Below are 20,725 nucleotides of genomic sequence, written 5' to 3' on the forward strand. Positions count from 1 at the left end.
ATAAATTTCTTGGGCATAGAGTTGTTTAACTTGACTATATACTTTCACAAATAAAAAACCCTAGAACAGATGGGGCATTCAAAACTAAATATCAGAAATTAACAGAGGACAAGTCCAGAAAAGTAAGTATCTTATTCTCAAGAAGACAGTCAAATTAGCATCAGGATAATAAACTTGACTTAATTGTTGGTGTTCCTGAAAGTAGCAAGGAACACTAAAGAAGCACTAAAGACAGCCTGAGAGACAGCTTGGAAAAGCATCTTGGGGAGTATATGTAACTTGCAGGTGATTAATTGCCCATTTAATTTCACCTGGTTTCATTAGGATAACATTCCTGATTTATTTACCCACAGTAAAGGGACAGGGAAATTAGGAGGGTACAAAGGTATCATGCAACTGCACATACATTTGACAGTCTGGCCCATAAATTGTAGTTTAATGAGAGCTAATGACAGTTTTTGTACTGGCTGCAGAAAGAAGTGGAAAAAAAAATTTCCTTCCCAGACCCCTTGGAAAGGAGCAACTACAGTGAGGCCCACAGTGGATCATGACAAAATCTGGTATTTTAACTGCTTTCATGGATGGGAGGGTGGGTGCTGCTCCACCTTTGCCTGCACCAGCATGGACATAAGTAGTCCCCCTTCTCTTCTGGCCACCTAGGGGGGAAAGGGATGGGGCAGCGTCCCCACACAGATCTGGTATGAAGCTGCAAGTAACACTCTGGCTTCCTAGCCCTTAAAGGGGAAATACAGCTTTTCCAAGAAGCCAGAAATGGCCCCATCACTTAATGTGCGGTGAGGTCATTTACTTCAGAGGGTCCATGACTTCACTGGATGTATTTTCTATTTTTATACTGAAATCAGCATGCTAATGGTGCACATTAAAGCACCAATCTGACACCACTATAACAGGGCCGAAGCAATAAATAAAACATGCCCATCTTGACTTTCACATGCAAAGCATAAAACCGGTTACAAATCAGTAATTCTCTCTTTCATGCTGTCACTGAAAAAATAACTCTCTGTTCTAAAGTAAACAACAATCCTTACCTGCATTTCTTGACAAAATGAAGCCATAGGTCCAAAGAGAATCTGACACTGTTCATCTGCAGTGTACGTCATTCCTGGCAATTTGGAGGGAATAATCACAGAATTGAGGCTTTGGGGACTTGTCTGTAGCAAACAGTTACTGGCCTTTGACCTGCCAATATGCAGAAATTCATAAAACGTTGAATAATATTAATAAAGGTTGGCTATTTTGTTGACATAGAACATATGCAATTGCTATAAAAAAGGATTAACAGATCTTAAGCAGCATTTTGCTGACATTTAGACCTGTTAATTTAACAAAGTTCTTTCTTTTGCTGTTGTATATACAGAAAGGCAGAACAGATTACAAACAGCTATAAGGATTTCAGGAAAATACATGGAAAACATTTTAGTGTAAGTATTACATAATTTAATTGGTTAAAATTATACGGGTTTTTAATAAATATTTAGAGAGCTCACTTTTTTCACCCTGATTTTAAATGTCAGTATTTTCCAAGTACCAGGACATCAGTTAGCACTCAGTTTTCACCCAAAATTAAAGAAAAAGGGAGATGAAATATATGGACCTCCACTGGACTTGAGTTCGAAATGGACACATCTACAGACTGTCCTTGAATCTCTATCATTCCCGTGCCAGCTCCAAAGCAGACCTTCTAAGGACTGCTCAGTTGTAAGTAGTAAATTGTCAGTAGGCACCTATCTTCAAGAGAGCTATTCTTGAGGGTTATTCCTTATACAATGCATGGGCACAAGGTAGGTGTCCTATTTTGGTATGATTCCATGTGTCTTATTCTCAATCAAAGAACTCATAAAATATTTCTATTAAAATAATATTATTTCCCCATATTATTGTTATTGAATGACAACATACGACATGATGTAATCTGTAATATGTTATGTGCAAAATAGAGATCAATACAGATGTCATTTTAAACACTCAATCTTCCTCGTGCATATATTTGCCCCATATCTTTGTTAATGTATTTTCTTTTGTTGATAAGGTGGCTTTTTGGTGGATAATATGTAGCTATTATCAACAGTATTTCCTTTTTAATCACATATAGAAGCTGGTAGAGAGTATTAAGTATTTGGCGTATCTGAAACTTAGATCAACTAAAGTCAAAGAATTACTTTAAGCACTGCTATTTCTTGACTGAATCACCTGAGGAATCTTTCTAGATCTTCCCTGCTGCAAGGAGACCATGAAACATCACCAAGATTCTGTCCTTTAATCCATTCTCCAGACATGATATGGAGACCGTCTGCACAGGATGGGTGGTCATTGTCATGATTTATTCCCATGCTGAATTTTGAAAATATTAAAAAATAAAAAATATTTTAAGAAAACAGCAATAAATGGTTTTCAAAATGGTTAAGAACATAAGAACGGCCATAACTGCGTCAAACCAACGGTCTATCTAGCTCAGTGTTCTGTCTCTCAACATTGGCCAATGCCTGGTTTTTCAGAGGGAATGAACAGAACAGGCAATCACTGAATGATCCATCCTCTGACATTTACTCCCAGTTTCTGGCAGTCAGAGGCTAAAAACACCCAGAGCATGAGGTTGCATCCCAGACCATCGTGGCTAATAGCCACTGATGGACCTATTCTCCATAAACTTACCTAAATCCATTTTGGACCCTTTTATACTTTTGGCCTCCACAACAAACAAACTGCATTTCTCCCACTAATGAATGGGAAGACCATCATGAACTTACATAACAAAGCCAGTGAATCACAGTGCAATTCTGCATTGAACTTGTTTTCGTTACACATTGGTTTGCTTATTGTTGACTACTTGCATTTAGCTAACTAATAAGTGAGATTTATTGTTAAAATATTCTGAGCAGAAGTTTAATATATACTTGCAATTTCAAAAATTCACAGAGTTTTGGTTGCAGTACCTTTTATTTCAAATAATAGCAATGGAATGACTCAAGGGAACTATATTCAAAGGATGAAGTATCAACACTATAAAATGTGGTGAATGCTCCCACAGGACACTGCCATGCAGGAGTCATAAAATTTTGCTACAAAATCTATTTGTAGCTGCCACTTTGAATTTGCTCAGTTGTTGCTTTTGAAGATTCACTATCAATTGAAAAAAACCTATTTTATTGTAGGCAATATTAAGGTGGGTTTTTTAAGGGGAAAAAAAGGCACTTTAAAACCTTCAAAAGTAGCTATATGGATACACACAGATCTGCTATGTGAAAAGTAAATAAAACAGTCTCAGCTGCTTTTAACTTTAAAAGTCACTATAAGGATACTCTTCAGAGCAGGGTATACAAAGTGGCTGCTGGGCTTTTGCAGCTTCTGCAGGATTTGATAGCCCTGTAGTTTGTACTATAGCAAAGCAAAACATTGTAGGTGATACCACTACATAAGCACTACTCCCTGTGTGCTGGCCCCTTATACTCATCAGGTATATTCACTTAAGTTGGCTATCTTGGTCATTTCTCACGAATGGTCCTTGCTTTCAGCCAAATAAATGCATCAATGCAATTTTTCTTGCATGAAAAGTCAGTTACCTCTAGACCAGTACTAAGTGCTAATATCATATACCTCCCTACATCTCACCATCCTTTGTTTACTTTCACATTAAAATGTAAACAACAAAAAACAAAAACATTGCACAACCCTGCCAACTTTCCCTCCTGGCCAAACTGTGCCCCACATAAAGCTGTTCAGTCAAATATCAGTAACGCTAGGTCAAGTTTTATATGAGGTACCCCAGCTCCTGTTACATTGTGCTTATTAATGAAAGGAATTTAATTCCCCAATAAGACACTGTTTTGTAGGACTCTGTTGTGCCTGCCAGGCTGCTTAACAGGAGTGTTGCTGCTGCTGCTAGCTTAGAGCCCCTACTGGAATGTGCACAGTACACACTGTGGGATGCTGAGGCAGCTGTCTGTGCATGAATCTTCAGGGAGAATTTTGTGAATGGAGTATAGAATTGGGGTGAAGATACATTTATTTCACGCTTATTTTAATTTCTCACTTTTTCTGAGCTGGATAGTGCATCACTACACTAGTGCTTCTGCTCCTAACCTCCACGGATGTGAACCCTGGCTAGTTAAGTCTCTTGATTGACTGAACTCTTTCTTGTCCCCACACACCCAGTGCCACATTTTCCCATTTATCAAAAACTTTGATAAATTCTGAAAGTTAGAGATGTCCTCCATAATCTCTGGGTAAACCTTCCTTCTGTCTGAACAATGGAAGGCAAGTTGATTGGACGACTGGAGCCGCCACAAAACAAAACAAAAAAAAGCTATACTGCAGCAACTGTCAGTAGAAAGATCACACAAAGGAGTTGCCCATATGCATATTCAATAACACAACTATAGAGCTTAAAGGTATATTCTGTGGAAAGAAACTCCACAGCAGAAAATGCCATAGAGAATAAAGAGAATCTGTTAGAGTTCAAGCCATGAAAGACAAATTTGTCTTGGAAAGTGACCAAATTGAGAGGCCTCAAGGTTCTCTGTGTCACCATGACCCAGCTGATAGTCTTCAAAAGACCGCACAGAATGTTGTGACATGCTAAGATTTCAGTACTCTGAGAAGAAATAAGAAAATAGGAAGATCCTAATACAAACACTAAATAGTATTATTATATTGCTAGACAAGAACTTCTACCACAAAGCCCTTATATTGAACAAGCTGAAAATATGCCTTTAAGTGGACAGGTTAGCAGCAACTTTATTTGGTTGCTTTGTTTTCAGGCAGAATATGATCATGGTATTTCCAAGTAGATGAAAAAGAATCAAGACAAATTCAAAATCCAATTATTCAAACAAGATAATGGAAATCATGGTTCTTAAAATCATGAGGGATATTTCTGAGAAAATTTCTGGACAGTAGCATACGAATATGGTAGATGAAACAGACTTCAAAAAAGAGCTTGTAGCTTTGTATCTGTAACGGTCACAGACAATGTTATGATGATTCCATCAGCATGGCAGGCTTAGTATCAGTTGTAACAAGCAGATTACAACAGGTGGAACCACAAGCACCTGGTTCATTGCTATGGACATGCTTTGAATTTGGAATGCCAGGATGCTCTTAAGAACAATGCTATCCTAAGAGATACTTACAAAATCTTAAAATTAATTTTACAAAGTCACCCAAATGAGGCATCTCTGGCTTCTGTTCAACAAGATGGACTCTCTGAAGCCAATGCTTCTGCACAGTTTCTGAGAACAACCTTTCATTGTGTGCAACTTGAGAGGCAGCAAAGAATGCAAAGCAAGATCCTGTAACTAGAGTTCAAATTTGTAACATGGCTGTTCAAAATGAAAAAGAATATTTATTTCCTCATTGGTAATGAATTAAGTAAAAATTTCCTAAACATGGTAAACATTCTGTCCAAAACTCTGCAAAGGTTGTACACATCAGCCACAGAAGGCCAATCTCATATGAAAATAACACAATCGACTTCAGTCCATCCAATCAGATGAAAAACTAGAACTTATTCTGGGAGCAAATCCATGAAAAAAGTTTAGTATTGATAGTCAGAATACCTGAACTTTCAAGGAAGAAAAGTTCCCTAGAAAAAGCAAACAGGGACAGGAGAAGCCACGTACCTAAATTCAATAAAGGAATTTTATAAGTACATCTACTTCTAAGTAATTGATTTTACAATGACCAGTATTTAATTAAGGTGTGAACAGAAAGGCTACAAAATTATGTAAAATCTTGAAACTCTCACAGCAACTCCAAATGTAACAGAAACGTTCAAGACATGCTTGCTGTGTATGACTCTGATTGCAATCATGAATGACTGATTAGTCAGCTTCATCTGCTGTAAGCCATCTGTCAGCTTACAGAAAGATAGCTGAAATCAGTTCTTCCAGCCAAGCCGAATGCCAACTGTTTTCCAAAGTAGTAGAATTGTTGAAAATGATTTTAGTGGTACTGGCAACCAATGCTGTAAGAGAGCATTTGTTTCAGTGCTCTACAATGTATTAAAATATGGCTTTGAGCCACAATGAGACAATGCCAGCTCAACTGGCATATATTTTTACATGTACAAAAGGACAAAACCGATGACTTACAGCTTACAGATGTTGCAGAAGAATTCATGTAAAGAAACCCAGGGTGAAGATTATTGTTTGGAACTTCTTCAGATTTGTAAGTCATTCTCTTTATTCATGTTTTAAAAAGTAATGCTTTGATAAGTGGTTTTGTACCATGACTAAATTTCTCCATATTTAATAAACTGAGATAAATGAGCTTCTGTTCTAAACTGTTTCCTTTATTTATTAATACAATCCCTACTTTGGGGCGGGGAGGGACGCATTACAGCCTCCCCCACAAACACCCAAATTGTCTCTGCCCGTGACAGAGGATCTGTTTGAGCTGCAGGAGTTACTCCAGCTCAAGGGTGATTGTCTCCCCTGCACTGCAACTCATTGGCTAAAATCCAAAGTACTCAAAGGCTGTACTTCACCTCCTGCTGATAAGACCACTTCCCTTTCCATCTGTTAGAGAGCTTTTTTAAAGCTTTCTTGACACTTCAGGGCCATATTTAATTTAAAACTTCCTCAAGAGAGAGTCCATCTACATTCTAATTGTCAGGTGAGGAGACTCCATTTGTACAAATACTACTGTTTAGCCAAATCTTAAATAACAAACCTTGAAAAAATGTACTAAGTACAGATTCAGATAACTTTGAAAATTCTAGTTTTTATTCTTTTACTCATCTAGTGCATGTGTATTGTATTAGAGTATCCATTAAAGATATGCAGTTCAAATATTGGAACAAATCAGATATACCCCAAATTTGTGCAGGTGATATTAAAATAAAAGAAAAACAAGGGAAATGGACAATTTACAAATACCACAGAAGTACTACCTGAAACAAAATTCTGTCCCTTTATTCCTCGTAGCACATATATCAGAAGGAATCTCCTAGTATGATTTCCCATATGTAGCAATTATGATAAGAGAAACCATATAGCTGTACACTGTGGGGAGACTAAGGGACAGACAACAGAAGGTCTAAACCTGCCTCACCTGTTTGCTGACTGTCCAGGGAATGGAACGTGACTACAGATAGAGCCAGGTGAAAATCAAAATTTCCATTTTGTGGGAATTTTTGACATTCTGAAATTTTTGCGTGTTCCTTATCTGAACAAAAATAAGTGTTTTCAAAGTTTCACACAAAATAATAAGTCCCAAAATTTTCCAATTTCAAAATTTTATATTGGAAAAAATATAATTTCCGAATACATTTTTGTTTAGAAATCTATTTTTATTTAAATATTTCTTATTATTTATACAGGATTTTGTGACATGTCAGTAGTAGTCACCACTACTATGACATAATATAATAGTCAAAATATTCTATTTATAGTATATATTATTTTCTATTTTATTTTATTTTTAAAATCATTAAGGGTAACTATTACTGAGTGTGGGTTAAGTACTTATTTTCTAGATCAAAATGCCTCCAGTTTGTTCTATAATGAAATAGTTTAATACTTTGACAGTTTGATCTAGAAAATAAATTAAGTACTCACAGTAGATTCAGAAAGGGACTTGGATGTTGTGATGTTGAGTGTTACAATGCCTATCTTTAAAGGCACCTTGAAAATCATTGGCATTCACCCAGCCTGGTTTCAGTGCCTTGGCTCCCTGTACAATGAACAGAGAGAGATGGTCATTCTAGGAATGGGATTAACAAAAGATAGCATGCTGAGCTTGGAGCTACCTGAGCTGGGCAACAGGAGATGCCAAGGGGAGGGACGTGTGCCAAGTCCCACCCCTTTCAATTAGTTAGGTGCCTAAGTTTGATCTGGAGGGACGTGCCACCAGTGGTTAGGGTACTCACCTGAGATTTAGAAGACCCCTAGTCCAAGTCCTCTTCTCTACTTGATGAGAAGAAGGGATTTCAAGAAGGATCCATCACTTCTCAGATGAGTGGCCTAATCACTGAGCTGTGAGATATTCTGATATGGGGGTCTCTTAATCTCTCTTGTTAAAGCTGGTCCACTTTGCAAACATAATTAAAGAGTCCTTAGACCAGATACAGACTGAAAATATCTCTAGAGCCCAGTGGTTAGCATACTCACCTAGGAGGCAGAAGACCCAGCATCCATTCCCTCTGTGCCAATGAGTCTTTAATTATTTATTCATAGTGGAACAGCTTCAACAGGAGAGCCTGAGAGAGATCCTATATCATTATCTCCCATAGACTAGTGGTTAGAGCATCACCTGAGATGTAGATCCCTGTTCAAATCCCTCTTCTCATCAGGCAGAGGTAGGATGTGAATCAGAGGGCTCCCATACACTGGATGAATACCCTAACAACTGGGCTAAAAGTTATGAGAGAGCTATTGCACTGTCTGGAGCAACTGACAACTCTGAGTGCCAACCTCAGGGCAGACTATCAAAAAACAGGGCAGACACCCCAAAACTGGTGGCATTTCACCCAACCCAGAAACACATTGTGAATTCTGACACTATAACTGTTTGACCATGGAAGTCTTAGGCAGTCCCCTTGGGCATTGCTCTAATCTTGCCACACAGGCAAACTGGACTTAGTAATAGGTTGGTTGTCTACACCAAAAGATCACAAAGATTCAGGTTGCTTCCAGTCCCAAGAGAGAAGTGACGTACCCCAGCTCAATCTGTACTTCAGATCTCACACCAAAGACAATGCTTGTAGCCAATCCATTAGTAAACTAACTAAGGATTTATTAACTAGGAAAAAGAAACGAGAGCGTTAAAGCGGCAACTATAAACCACAAATGAGTTACAGTCTATGGTTCCAAAAGTGTCATAGATTTAGTAAACTGTCAGCACTGAATGTCTTTAGGGCTAACCCAGGTTGACCCTATTGATTTATGCTTCTGTTTCCTAGCTCAGCCAGGTGAAAGTCCAAACAGCAAGAGAGAGAGATAATTTTCTTTTGTCCCTGTTTTATCCCTTTCCTTCCAGCATTCAAGCAGATGGAATGGCCTTTCTTGCCTTAAGGTGTCGAGAGGGCCCTTTAATCAAGTCTTGTAATGTGATGTTCACAATGGTGCATTTAGTTTTGTAGTCCTACTTGATGGGTGAGGACCAGTCCTCCTGACTGGGTTCACAGGTACAAAGCAGGAAATTTTTATAGTTATAAACAAAACTTACATATTACCTTATACATGGCATACAGACATTACAAGTGAATTAATGCATGCAGCAATTTAGAAGCAGTCCATAGAGTCTAAACACTGAACACATTCTTATAAGTCTGAAACCTATCCTGAACAATACTAACATGAGATGAGCTGGTCTGGTTTCCAGCTCTGAATTTGTCAATGCTCAGCAGACACCTACAGCTTCACAAGACTGGCACCTGGTCTGGCAGCGTCACAGGAGGTCCTGCTGTTTGGTGTGAGTTAGGAGGCCTCTGAAGATGCTTACCAAATCGGACACCCTGCATAGGCAGCGGAGCACCAATCTCCCTGCAGTGTGGATCACACAGGGGCTTAGGCAACCAAGCGCCTAGAGTGAGGCAGCAATGTGCATGCCCAGAGGCAGAAATATAGGCATGTAAGGAATTTTTACTGCAAAAAGGTAGGCGCCAAGTAAGCTTAGGAAACTTCAGGGTTAGGATAAAGCTGAACAGGGTTTTGTGAATGCCAGTGGTGCCTAAATTTGGGGTTTAGGCACTTAAAGTGGCAATTAGGCAACTGAACTCCTGGATGCATCTAGCCCACAGTGTACTAATCAGAAGAGCAGCTATTTCCAATATCTTTGTGTTCGCTTGTATAATTGTTTCTAAGGTAGTGAAAAAAGTTGCTTCCCTGATTAGTACATTGAGTGCTTATCTTATTATCTTTTAAAAGTCTCAGTGTCAATCTGTTTCATTACAACATAAAAGAGGAGACACTCTGATCTAGAAAATAAGATAGATGTTTCAGTCTGTACTAAGTAAGCACCTGCCCTTAAAGATTTTAAAAAATAAAATAGAAAAATTATTATAAAATAAACAGATTATTTCAACTATTATATCTTGTCATAATGTGTCACCATGCCATGCCTAATGCATACATGTATTCATTTCCATGCATTGCATGCCCTCATGTTCCATCCACTGAACAAGTGAAGAATATGTGGAATAGAGATTGATCAGCGCAAATTACTTAGCAGATATTTGTCTATTGTTTTAATAGAGGAACTCCTGTATGGAAGAATTTTTATATTATGAAAATAATGGCAAGCTTTAAAAAGTAATCTATTACTTTTATAGAGAGTTCTCAATATACTGGGACAATGCAATAGGTATTGCTTCACTTTGGGGACTCATATCTTGGAAGCTGAAGTATTGCTCATCTTTGCCCCTCTTCTGTTAGCAGAATTAGGCATTCCCAAAGCATGCATCTGCTGTACCTTCCTTAACATCATCAATGTAGCTTGTGGTCTGTTATAAAGAGGAAGCTGCTGCATACACCCTTTCCTTAATACCTATAACAAATGTGCATAAAAGGTGAACACAAAACGGGAATGCAGAAGTCCTTAACTCTCCATCTCCTCCATCATGCCATGTAATGCAGTAAAAAATCTGGAGACTCACTGATATATCACCTTTTAGCAAGAGATAATTAATGGAAGAATATACATACCATACAGAGCACACTTACACATTTTCACTGTAATGATCAGGGATGTGAAAGTGCATAATGTCCAACTGGGGGAAATATCTCAGTGGAATGGTATTTAGTAACTCAGCCTGACGTAATGGACATGTGTAAGAGACAACTGCACTTTTTCACAAACAGAAAACCACTTCAGAAATTGTGTCCTGTGTGTAGTGCTGTTCTGGGGCTTAACATTTCTATTCTTACCTAATTATCATGTTAGTGCTGGGCAGATTGCCTCTTGTATCCATGAGCTCCTCTTTCCTCTTTTTGGGAGCCATTCATTCTTATGTAAGTGAGAGCAAGACAATCATGCATGCATGAATGTGTGTTTGTGTGGCAGGAAAGATAAGTGCACTTTGGAGTACAAAGGATGAAACAGTTCACCAATCTAAAATGCTGTATTTAACAAAAACATTAGTGCTTGCACTTTTAAGAAAAAGTGCTCATATCTGCATGGAAATTGATCAAATTCTGCTGTAAGAACAGGAGCTTTATTATTCTGAGTGAGATAAAGAAATGCTTAATCCACCCTGGCTGAGAAACATTGACGTGCCACATATTGCATGAATATAGGAAGTATCCTATGGAAAACATTCTCTAACTGAAATATTAGCAATACTTCAATTCACTCTGTTCAACTAACCTCCATTTATATAATCTCACTTTAAATGTATTTTGACAAAGAGCCTTGATCAAATAAACTTGCCACTAACATTATGCATGGTTGTCAAGTCAACTGAAAAATATTTTTATCTTATAAAACCTCTCAAGCTTGTTTAAAAGCCACTGCCAGAAAATGTTTGTGATATCATGCAGAAAGCTGGAACACACTATGGAGATTTTGAGGTGGCCTATGTTGGTATTTACCATGAAATATCAGAGGGGTAGCTGTGTTAGTCAGGATCTGTAAAAGCAGCAAAGAATCTGTTATCTCTAGCTTGCTTGCATATATATACCTGCCCTTGGTAATTTCCACTACATGCATCCGACGAAGCGGGTATTCACCCACGAAAGCTCATGCTCCAAAACGTCTGTTAGTCTATAAGGGTGCCACAGATTCTAACATGAAATAGGAATTAGATGACTTTTTTGTCACCTAAGTTTCTCTGTACTCAGAACTGTGATCCAGTTGGTATACTGTACGTAGACTTCCAGAAAGCACCAGAAGTGCTTAATCAAAGTAAGCAGTCATGGGATAAAAGGGAGGGCCCTTTCATGGATCAGTAATGGGTTAAAAGATAGGAAAGAAAGGGTAGGAATTAATGGTCAGTTTTCACAGTGGAAAGAAGTAAGTAGCGTGGTCCCAAGGATCTGTACTGGGACCAGTGCTGTTCACTATATTCTGGGAAAAGAGATAAACATAAAAGAGGTGGCAAAGTTTGCAGACAATGCAATATTACTCAAATAATTAAGTCCAAAGCTGACTCTGAAGCACTACAAAAGGTATTTCACAAAAACAGAGGTGATGGGGCATACAAAATGGCAGATGAAATTCAAATGTTGATAAATGCAAAGTAATGCACATTGGCATGCATAATCCCAACTATACATACAAAATGATGCAGTGTAAATTAGTTGTTACCATCAAGAAAGAAATCTTGGAGTCATCATAAATAGTTCTCTGAAAACATCTGCTCAATGTGTAGTGGCAGTCAAAAAAGCTAACAGAATCTTAGGAACCATTAGGAAAAGGACAGATTTAAAAAACCCATAAATATCATAATTCCACTATATAAATCCATGTTAGGCCCACACCTTGAATACTGTGTACAGTTCTGATCACTCTATTTAAAAAAAAGATATATTAGACTTGGAAAAACTACAAAGGAGGGCATAAAAAATGATTACGGGTATGGAACAGCTTTTATATAAAAGAGATTAAAAAAATTGGGACTATTCAGCTTGGAAAAGACTTGATTGAAGAGGGATATCATAGATGTCTATAAAACTATGAATGGCGTGGAGAAAGTGAATAAGGAAGTATTATTTACCCCGTCACATAACACAAGAACCAAGGCTCACCCAATGAAATGAATAGGCAGCAGATTTTAAACAAACATAAGGTAGTACTTCTTCACATAATACACCTGTAGAACTTATTGCTAGGGTATTTTGTACAGGACAAAATATACTGGGTTTTAAAAATAATTAGATAAGTTCATGGAGGATAGGTACATCAATGCCTATTAGCCAAGATGGTCAAGGAAGCAACCTCACGCTCTGGGTGCTCCGAAGACTCTGACTCCCAGAAGCTGGGACTGGACAACAGGGCATGGATCACTTGATAATTCCCCTGTTCTGTTCATTCCCTCTGAAACATCTGGCTCTGGACCTTGTCAGATGACAGGATACTGGGCTAGATGGTCTGGCCCAGTATGGTCATTCTTATGCTCTTGTGAAAAAAGTACCCGGGTGAGGCTTTTATGCTTTTATTATAGTCATGCATTCCAAAATGACACCTCTTTCACATCTGAACAAATGTTTTGCTATACAAGTTAAATGAGGCTATGCACACACCTTCTGGAAAAAATTAAGTCCACACTGAAAAGACGTTATTTGATATTTATCCTGCAACAGGAGCTCAAAATTTCCTGCAGACATGGTACATTCATTGCAGCAGACTCGCTCAATGACACCACACTATTACACTGGAAAGCTCTTATGTATTATTATTATTCATTACTTGCATGCCACTATTGAAGCACAGTGCATTTACAAATTAGAGGTGGAGGACCAGATTCTTTTCTCACAACAAAGTAAATCAGAAGCACATCACATAAATGAAACTGGTGTACGTTGGATCAAAATGAGGCTTAGAATTCATGCTCTGAAGAGTTTACAATCTAAGGACTAGATTCTGCAAACACCTAACCCAGGGCGTATGCTTATTTGCACACAAAGTAGGATCAGGCCCTAAAATGAGACAAGGACCCGAGGAAAGAAAAAGAATGCCAATTTACAATACAAATATTTTTTAAACTTTCAAGAATTTGAGGCTGTACCTAGAATAACGATTACTCTAAAATACTTTAATGCACTAACCAATTAAGAATTATAACAATAATTAATAGAGAATGAGAGAATAAAAACAACAGAGAAATACAGTAGCTAAACATAGGAATCAGAATATAAATAATAGCTTCTGTTAACATTAATTTTGTTGTGCAGGAGTTGTAAAGACTTGATAATAAAAAATGTAACATCAACAAAAGCAACTTGTTAGCATACACACACACACACACACACACACACACACGCACCTAGAAACTAATCGAATTTTTAAGCGGAAAAGGGTGCACCATAATGGAAATATGTATTATTAAGGAACAAACAGTAACCACTTTTTGAAATAACCACCTGAGGGATATTTTATCATCAGGCACAAGTACTTGGGGATTCATGGAAGAGGCAGAGGATGTGGTCTCTCAACCTGATGGTTCCCTGGGGCCCATTTTGAAGAAGACCTCTCAGGGAGGGTTAGCAACACTTAGTTGCGTCTCTGCCTCCCATCACTCCTCTAGGGCCTCGTCCAGACTAGGGGAGGAAAATCGATCTTAGATACGCAACTTCAGCTACGTGAATAACGTAGCTGAAGTCGAATATCTAAGATCGAATTACTCACCCATCCAGACGGTGCGGGATCGATGTCCGCGGCTCTCCGTGTCGATTCCGGAACTCCGTTCGGGTTGATGGAGTTCCGGAATCGATGTAAGCACACTCGGGGATCGATATATCGCGTCTAGACTAGACGCGATATATTGATCCCCGAAGCAATCGATTTTAACCCGCCGATACGACGGGTTAGTCTGGATGTGGGCTAGGAGTTGAGTTACCTTTGACTAAGCTTCCTGTTCCTCTAAAAGTGCCACCACCTCTCTGACTGTAGTGCAGAGACTGAATAGCACTTCAGGAAGAACTACCTTAGGAGCAGACATCTGAGGGATCTCAGTTATGGAGAGGATAGAATCAGCCTAAACTATTTTATTATTAACATTGGTGAAAAAATAAAAAATGCCAAAGGTTACAGAGATACACACTCTGTTACTACTGTGGAATGCTGGCTATTTGTTTGAGCACATAGAATCTACCAACTGCTTAGGAGGGATTAACCAAACCATAAAAAACTGGTTCCCAGGGGAACTGTGGACATTTTTCTGAGCAGTCAATAATCCCGCTTCCAACCCCAAACTCCAAAAGATAAAGGTCTAACCAAGATGACATCAGAAGGATGAAGGTGATGAGTGAAAACTGCAAGTTGAGAGTAGCAGTGATTGTGAAAAGTCATGGCTGGTTGAGACATTGCTGAAGAAAGGGGATAAAAAGTCTCTTAAGGTCTTGGTTACTTTACAACTAACTTCATGTATGATTAGGCTCCACCCTGATATACAAAGAACAGAATCTAATTGTGAGAGAAGATCATTATTGAGAAGGGAAAACTTTGATAGGATCTAGCTGAATAGATTTGAATAATTTATTCATGAATGTAACATAGTTTTAAAAATGAAATTACCCAGTGAATAGTTTTTTCATTTTGGCAAACCATTCAATAAGTAATATGAGACACATTCCTTTTCTGACTAAAATATTATGAATAACTTTTCTCCCACTATTCCCAAGTTCTATGGAGTACATTAGTGTGATCCAAGTCTTAAAAAATGGATTTGAGCCATAAGCTCTCAGTGTTATCCTGGCTCTAATATTGATTCAATGTGTGTCCCAACAGTTATGTAACCTGTTATTAGGCTTCCTTTTCAATAACATGAGGATAATACTTACTTAGCTAGCATGGGATCTGTATGGGCCATTGTGTAATCAGTTATTAATTTGTCCAGCATTTTGAGGACATAAAATTCTGTAAGTGCTGCCAATATTATTGTTATATTGAAGAGTTCATAGACAAAATGACCTAATAGCAGCTTTTTATATGTTGTTTTTATGTTGTTAGTAATATGAGTTACATGGAAAGTATAGCTACTGTTTATTCGGTTCATAATCATGAGGCTGTGACCAAACACATGGCTGGTAACTCATCCCACAGCCAGGTCCACAAATAATTGTTTTTGCTTATAAGAGAAAAGCACATAGCTGATGGCACAAATGGATTTCCTCAGGAACTTGTAAGGGAATAATTTAGCTTGCAGGGGCATTGACCTTGTTACAGAGACATCTTGCTGATGTGCATAGCCAGCTGCATAGCCAACTTTCTATTTAGCAAGATTTTATTCTGTGGGACCTCAATTATGGGAAGTGGCTGGAGAGGGGCCTTGACCTGGTCTTGGGGTTTTCCCACTCTTTGGCATACCTCACAAGACCGGACATACTTGGCAACGTCCTTGCCCATCCCCTTCCAGTGGAAGGACTTCCCCAACCGGTCCTTGGTTCTGTTCACCCCAGCATGGCCACTGGGATGATCAGGGCTAAGCTTAAGAGCTTCCCCCGGTACTTAGTTGGAACCACCAACTGTTTTTGCGGCTGCCATTCTTCCCGGTGTCCACCAGAAAGAATATCCTTGTATAAAAGTCCTTGGTCTATAACAAACCGGGATCGATTAGAAGAGCTGAGAGGCGGTGGGGTGCTCCGTGCCGCCGCCCACAGCTTTCTGAAGGCTGTCATCTGCTTCCTGCTCAGTCTGAAACTGTTTCCTTGAGGCTGGGGTCACCAGTTCTTCCTCAGACTGTGGACTTGGGCTTGGTCCCTCTGGAAGTGATATAGGTGGATGGGGTGTGTTCCGTTGCTGGTGAACCGCTTTCCGCTGGTGCAACCTGAGGATATTTCAGGCTCTGGCTGAGCCGTTTGGGTATGGCGTTGCTTCTGCCAGTCTGGCTCGCTGGCGCCTACTGGCGTTGAGTTTGAAGATGTGGTTGCAATTGCTGGTGCTGGTTGCCTGTTGCAGTTCCGGGCCTGGAACTGGAGGTGCTGTGGCTGTTTCAGTGGTTGGCATGGTATCCTGGTCCACTACCTCTGTCTGGTCTCTGGTAACACAGACGGGGCGTCTGTGGAAGGCTCAGGAACAGGAATGGTCTGGAAGCTTGCTGGTTTGGCTACGTGTAACCATTCCCACTCTCTTGGCGGCGCTTCACCTGGTGGCCAGTCGTCCCCCAGTAGCATGGGATAGGATAATTGTCATAGACTGCAAAAGTCCACATTCCTGACCAGCCTTTGTACTGGACAGGGCAGTTCAGCTATAGGCATGGTCTACAGCTTGTGATATGAAGGGGTAAATTGTCACTTGGGCCTTTGGGTTGATGAATTTGGGGTCTACAAAGGATTGGTGGATAGCTGACACTTGTGCCCCCGTGTCTCTCCACGCAGTAACCTTCTTTCTGCCCACTCTCAAATTTTCCCTCCGCTCCAAGGCATCTGGGCCTGGGGATCTTTGGTGTGATGGTGGTGTAATGAATTGCACTCGGATGGTGTTCTTTGGACAGTTGGCCTTGATATGTCCCAGTTCATTACACTTAAAGCATCTGCCATCTGATGGATCACTGGGCCGAGGTGAGTTACTGGAGACTGGTGAGGTGGAAGAATAGGGCGTCTGTGGCTTTACTTGGGTTGTATGTGGGGTCTTTGGCTGTCCTCGGTTGTAGGGTTTATGGTCGGTGTGCCCCCTGGGGTATTCGTTCCCCTTGACAGTAGCTTTCTTGCTTTCTGCCACTTCCATCCATTTGGCTCCAATCTCTCCCGCCTCAGCGAGATTTTTGGGTTTTCCATCTTGTATGTACCGTGTTATGTCCTCAGGAACACCATCCAAGAACTACTCCATTTGTATGAGGAGGTGCAGTTCTTCCAAGGTTTTAACATTGTGTCCTGATATCCAGGCCTTATAATTTTTCCCAACGTAGTAGGCGTGTTTGGGAAATGACTCATCTGGTTTCCACTTTTGGGTTCTGAAACGCCGACCGGCATGATCCGGGGTTATTCCCATTCTGTATCTGGCCTTGGTTTGAAAAAGTTTATAGTCGTTCATGTTCTCCTTAGGCATTTCAGCTGCCACCTCTGCTAAAGGTCCACTGAGCTGTGGCCTCAATTCTACCATGTACTGGTCTTCAGAGATGCTGTACCCAAGACAGGCTCTTTCAAATTTTTCAAGAAGGCCTCGGTGTCATCACCTGCCTTGTAGGTGGGAAATTTCCTGGGATGTGGAACCATAATTGGTGAAGGGTTGTTAGGATTGGCTGGCGAATGCAGCCCAGCTTGCGCTAAGTCCAGTTCATGTTTTCTCTGTTTTTCCTTCTCTTCACTTTCTTTTTGTTGTTTTTCCATTTCTCGGCGGTGGGCCATGTCTTCTTCTTCTTGTTTCCTTCGGTGTGCCACCTCTTCTTCTTCGTGTTTCCTTCTGTGGGCCACCTCTTCTTCTTCTAGTTTTCTTTTGTGGGCTGCCTCTTTGGCTGCTTGTTCTCTTTTGTAGGCTGCCAGTTTGATGCTTTCTTCCTTTTCTTTCAGCTCCACCTCTTTTTGCCTTTTTTTCCAGTTGTCGCCTGTGTTCAGCTTCTTTGATTTGTTCTTCGGCCCTCCATTTTTGTATTGGAAGGCATGGTTCCTGTTTTCCTTGTGTTGGGGTGCCCTCCGGTGTTTGTTGTCTGAACTGCAGGTTCTCTGTTGCCTCCTGGGGTCTGCCTAGCAACAGTGCCTTTTCCCTTTCTTCCTAGCTAATTTTTTTTCAATGTAAAGTAAACCAGAAAAACCACTTTATTTGCATGTATATAGTGCTGGTAATGACTCTCAATGGGAGTGCTATTGTCACAAAGACCTGTTTGTCACAGCTTAATGGTTCCTTGCTTAATATGCAAGCCAAAAACTGCCAGAGAGAGCAGAAAAAAAAATTCTCTCTGGTTCCCTTTTAAAACCAAACTCTCCCTGCTAAAAGCCCCTAGCAGAGAAAAGAAAAATATAATATTCCTACTGGCTTCTGGATTCTGTCTATCCCAACGCTGCACACCATGTCATATAACCTAGTCCCAGATTTGGACCTTAGCATCCAAAATATGGGGGTTAGCATGAAAACCTCCAAGCTTAGTTACCAGCTTGGACCTGGTACTGCTGCCACCACCCAAAAAATTAGAGTGTTTTGGGGCACTCTGGTCCCCCCGAAACCCTTCCCTGGGGACCCCAAGACCCAAACCCTTAAGTCTCACAACAAAGGGAAATAAATCTTTTCCCTCCCCCCTCCAGGTGCTCCTGGAGAGATACACAGAAGCAACCTCCGTGAATCTAAGCAGAGGGAGTCCACCCTTTGTAATTCCAGTCCTGGAAACAAAAGCACTTTCCTCTTCACCCAGAGGAAATGCAAAATCAGGCTAGTAAATCTAACACACACAGACCTCCCCCTGACTTCTTTCTCCCACCAATTCCCTGGTGAGCTGCAGACCCAATTCCCTGAAGTTCCCCACTAAAGAAAAACTCCAACAGGTCTTAAAAGAAAGCTTTATAGAAAAAGAAAGAAAAATACATAAAAATAGTCTCTCTGTATTAAGGTGACACATACAGGGTCATTTGCTTAAAAGAATATTGAATAAACAGCCTTATTCAAAAAGAATACAATTCAAAGCACTTCAGCAATTATAGACATGTAAATACAAAAGAACATATATATCCTTATCTGATCTTTGGTACTCACAACTGGAAACAGAAGATTAGAAAGCAGGAAATAGAAAAACTTCTCATCCGAGATAGCATACAGGCAGAAGACAAAGACCTCAGACACACAATTCCCTCCACCCAGAGCTGAAAAAAATCCTGTTTCCTGATTGGTCCTCTGGTCAGGTGGTTCAGATTACTTCTTTTCAGGTGAAAGAGACATTAACCCTTAGCTATCTGTTTATGACAGCCTAGGAAAACCAAACCCACTCCTTACTCTATGAATTTTATTCAGAAATCAAAAGAAACATGTGGCCAAGGAATACTTGTCTCTTTCCAGCTATTAAGGCTCTAAGATAATGACAATATTTTAGAATATGCTTTGAACCTTATAACCGTTTTAAGAGCAGTTAATGTTATTAATGCAATACATATTCAAACAAATATGTTAAGAGTCATAAAGTTCACTGAGGACATGTGGAACATTGTACTTCACCCTGCCATCTATGTGAGCTTGTGACTTCTGCAAAACAGCTTTTCTTAATTCCCTCTGCCACTTACACCCTGTTCTTCCACGAGTTGTTGGATTCAGCAAGGGCATAAGTGATGGAAAATTAAGAGCTCCCAGTATGCTTTCTCATTCCATTGTTATATAACATTTTCCTATCCAAGTGTCATTTTCTCTGATATGGCTGCTACAGTATAATTTACATGATATTTGTTGCATTGCTCACTGTAAGAAACTTGTGTAACTTGTGCTCTGTGCCTTTGCTTTACATATGCATTATGTCATACATGTAAACATGGAAATAGAATGTGGGACTGGGGGAGGAAGAGAAGCTACTGTCTCAGGCATTCTCCTCTCTCCTACAGTAGGGGCTAAATGACAGGCAATCTGTGCCTCCTATAAGCTGTGCATCTGTATCACCTCCCAAATGGAGTTTTTGCATAGGCAACATGTGGAAGAGAAAGGAATAAGTGTTATCACAGGAAAAATATGAAGGAACCACATCTATGTGGGGGAGAGGAGTGCCCCACTAAAATTCCTCCCTACAAAAACCCCTCAAGAAAAATTAAGAAAACTTCATAGTATGAACCTTCCCAAAGTGATCCTTTGTCCTTCTGATTCCTCCCATCTGTAACTCTACTGGAGTACACAGTTTGGGTCCTTGACTGAAGCATATACAGGTAATACAAATAGTTTAAAACTTTGCTGTGGTTGTTTTATTTAACTTGAAAAAATGAAACAAATACTTGGCCTGTTGGTGGATTTTTAAATTAAAGTATCTAATAATACAGGGCAAGTGGGCAGCAACAACAAAGAAAAGGCTAAAGGCAAATACTGCAAATTTCAGTATTTTATGATAAACAATTATATCTAAGATTTATGTACTCAGTTCTATGCCAAGAATAATCACTGAACTATACCATGTGATCAAATGAAAAAATTATATAATTAGGAAAAG

At 39.7% G+C, this 20,725-nt stretch overlaps 1 protein-coding gene across 1 annotated transcript in view; it reads right to left on the minus strand.

The window, feature by feature from the left end:
* Positions 1 to 20,725, minus strand: part of ADAMTS19 (ADAM metallopeptidase with thrombospondin type 1 motif 19) — a 271,247-nt gene that overhangs the window by 89,130 nt on the left and 161,392 nt on the right. Inside the window, 2 exon segments of the mRNA XM_030567704.1 lie at positions 1,050 to 1,200; positions 2,212 to 2,352. Of these exon segments, the coding sequence (XP_030423564.1) occupies positions 1,050 to 1,200; positions 2,212 to 2,352 (292 nt within the window).

This window comes from Gopherus evgoodei, chromosome 6 (assembly GCF_007399415.2).
Source record: "Gopherus evgoodei ecotype Sinaloan lineage chromosome 6, rGopEvg1_v1.p, whole genome shotgun sequence".
In the NCBI taxonomy this organism is placed as follows: domain Eukaryota; kingdom Metazoa; phylum Chordata; order Testudines; family Testudinidae; genus Gopherus; species Gopherus evgoodei.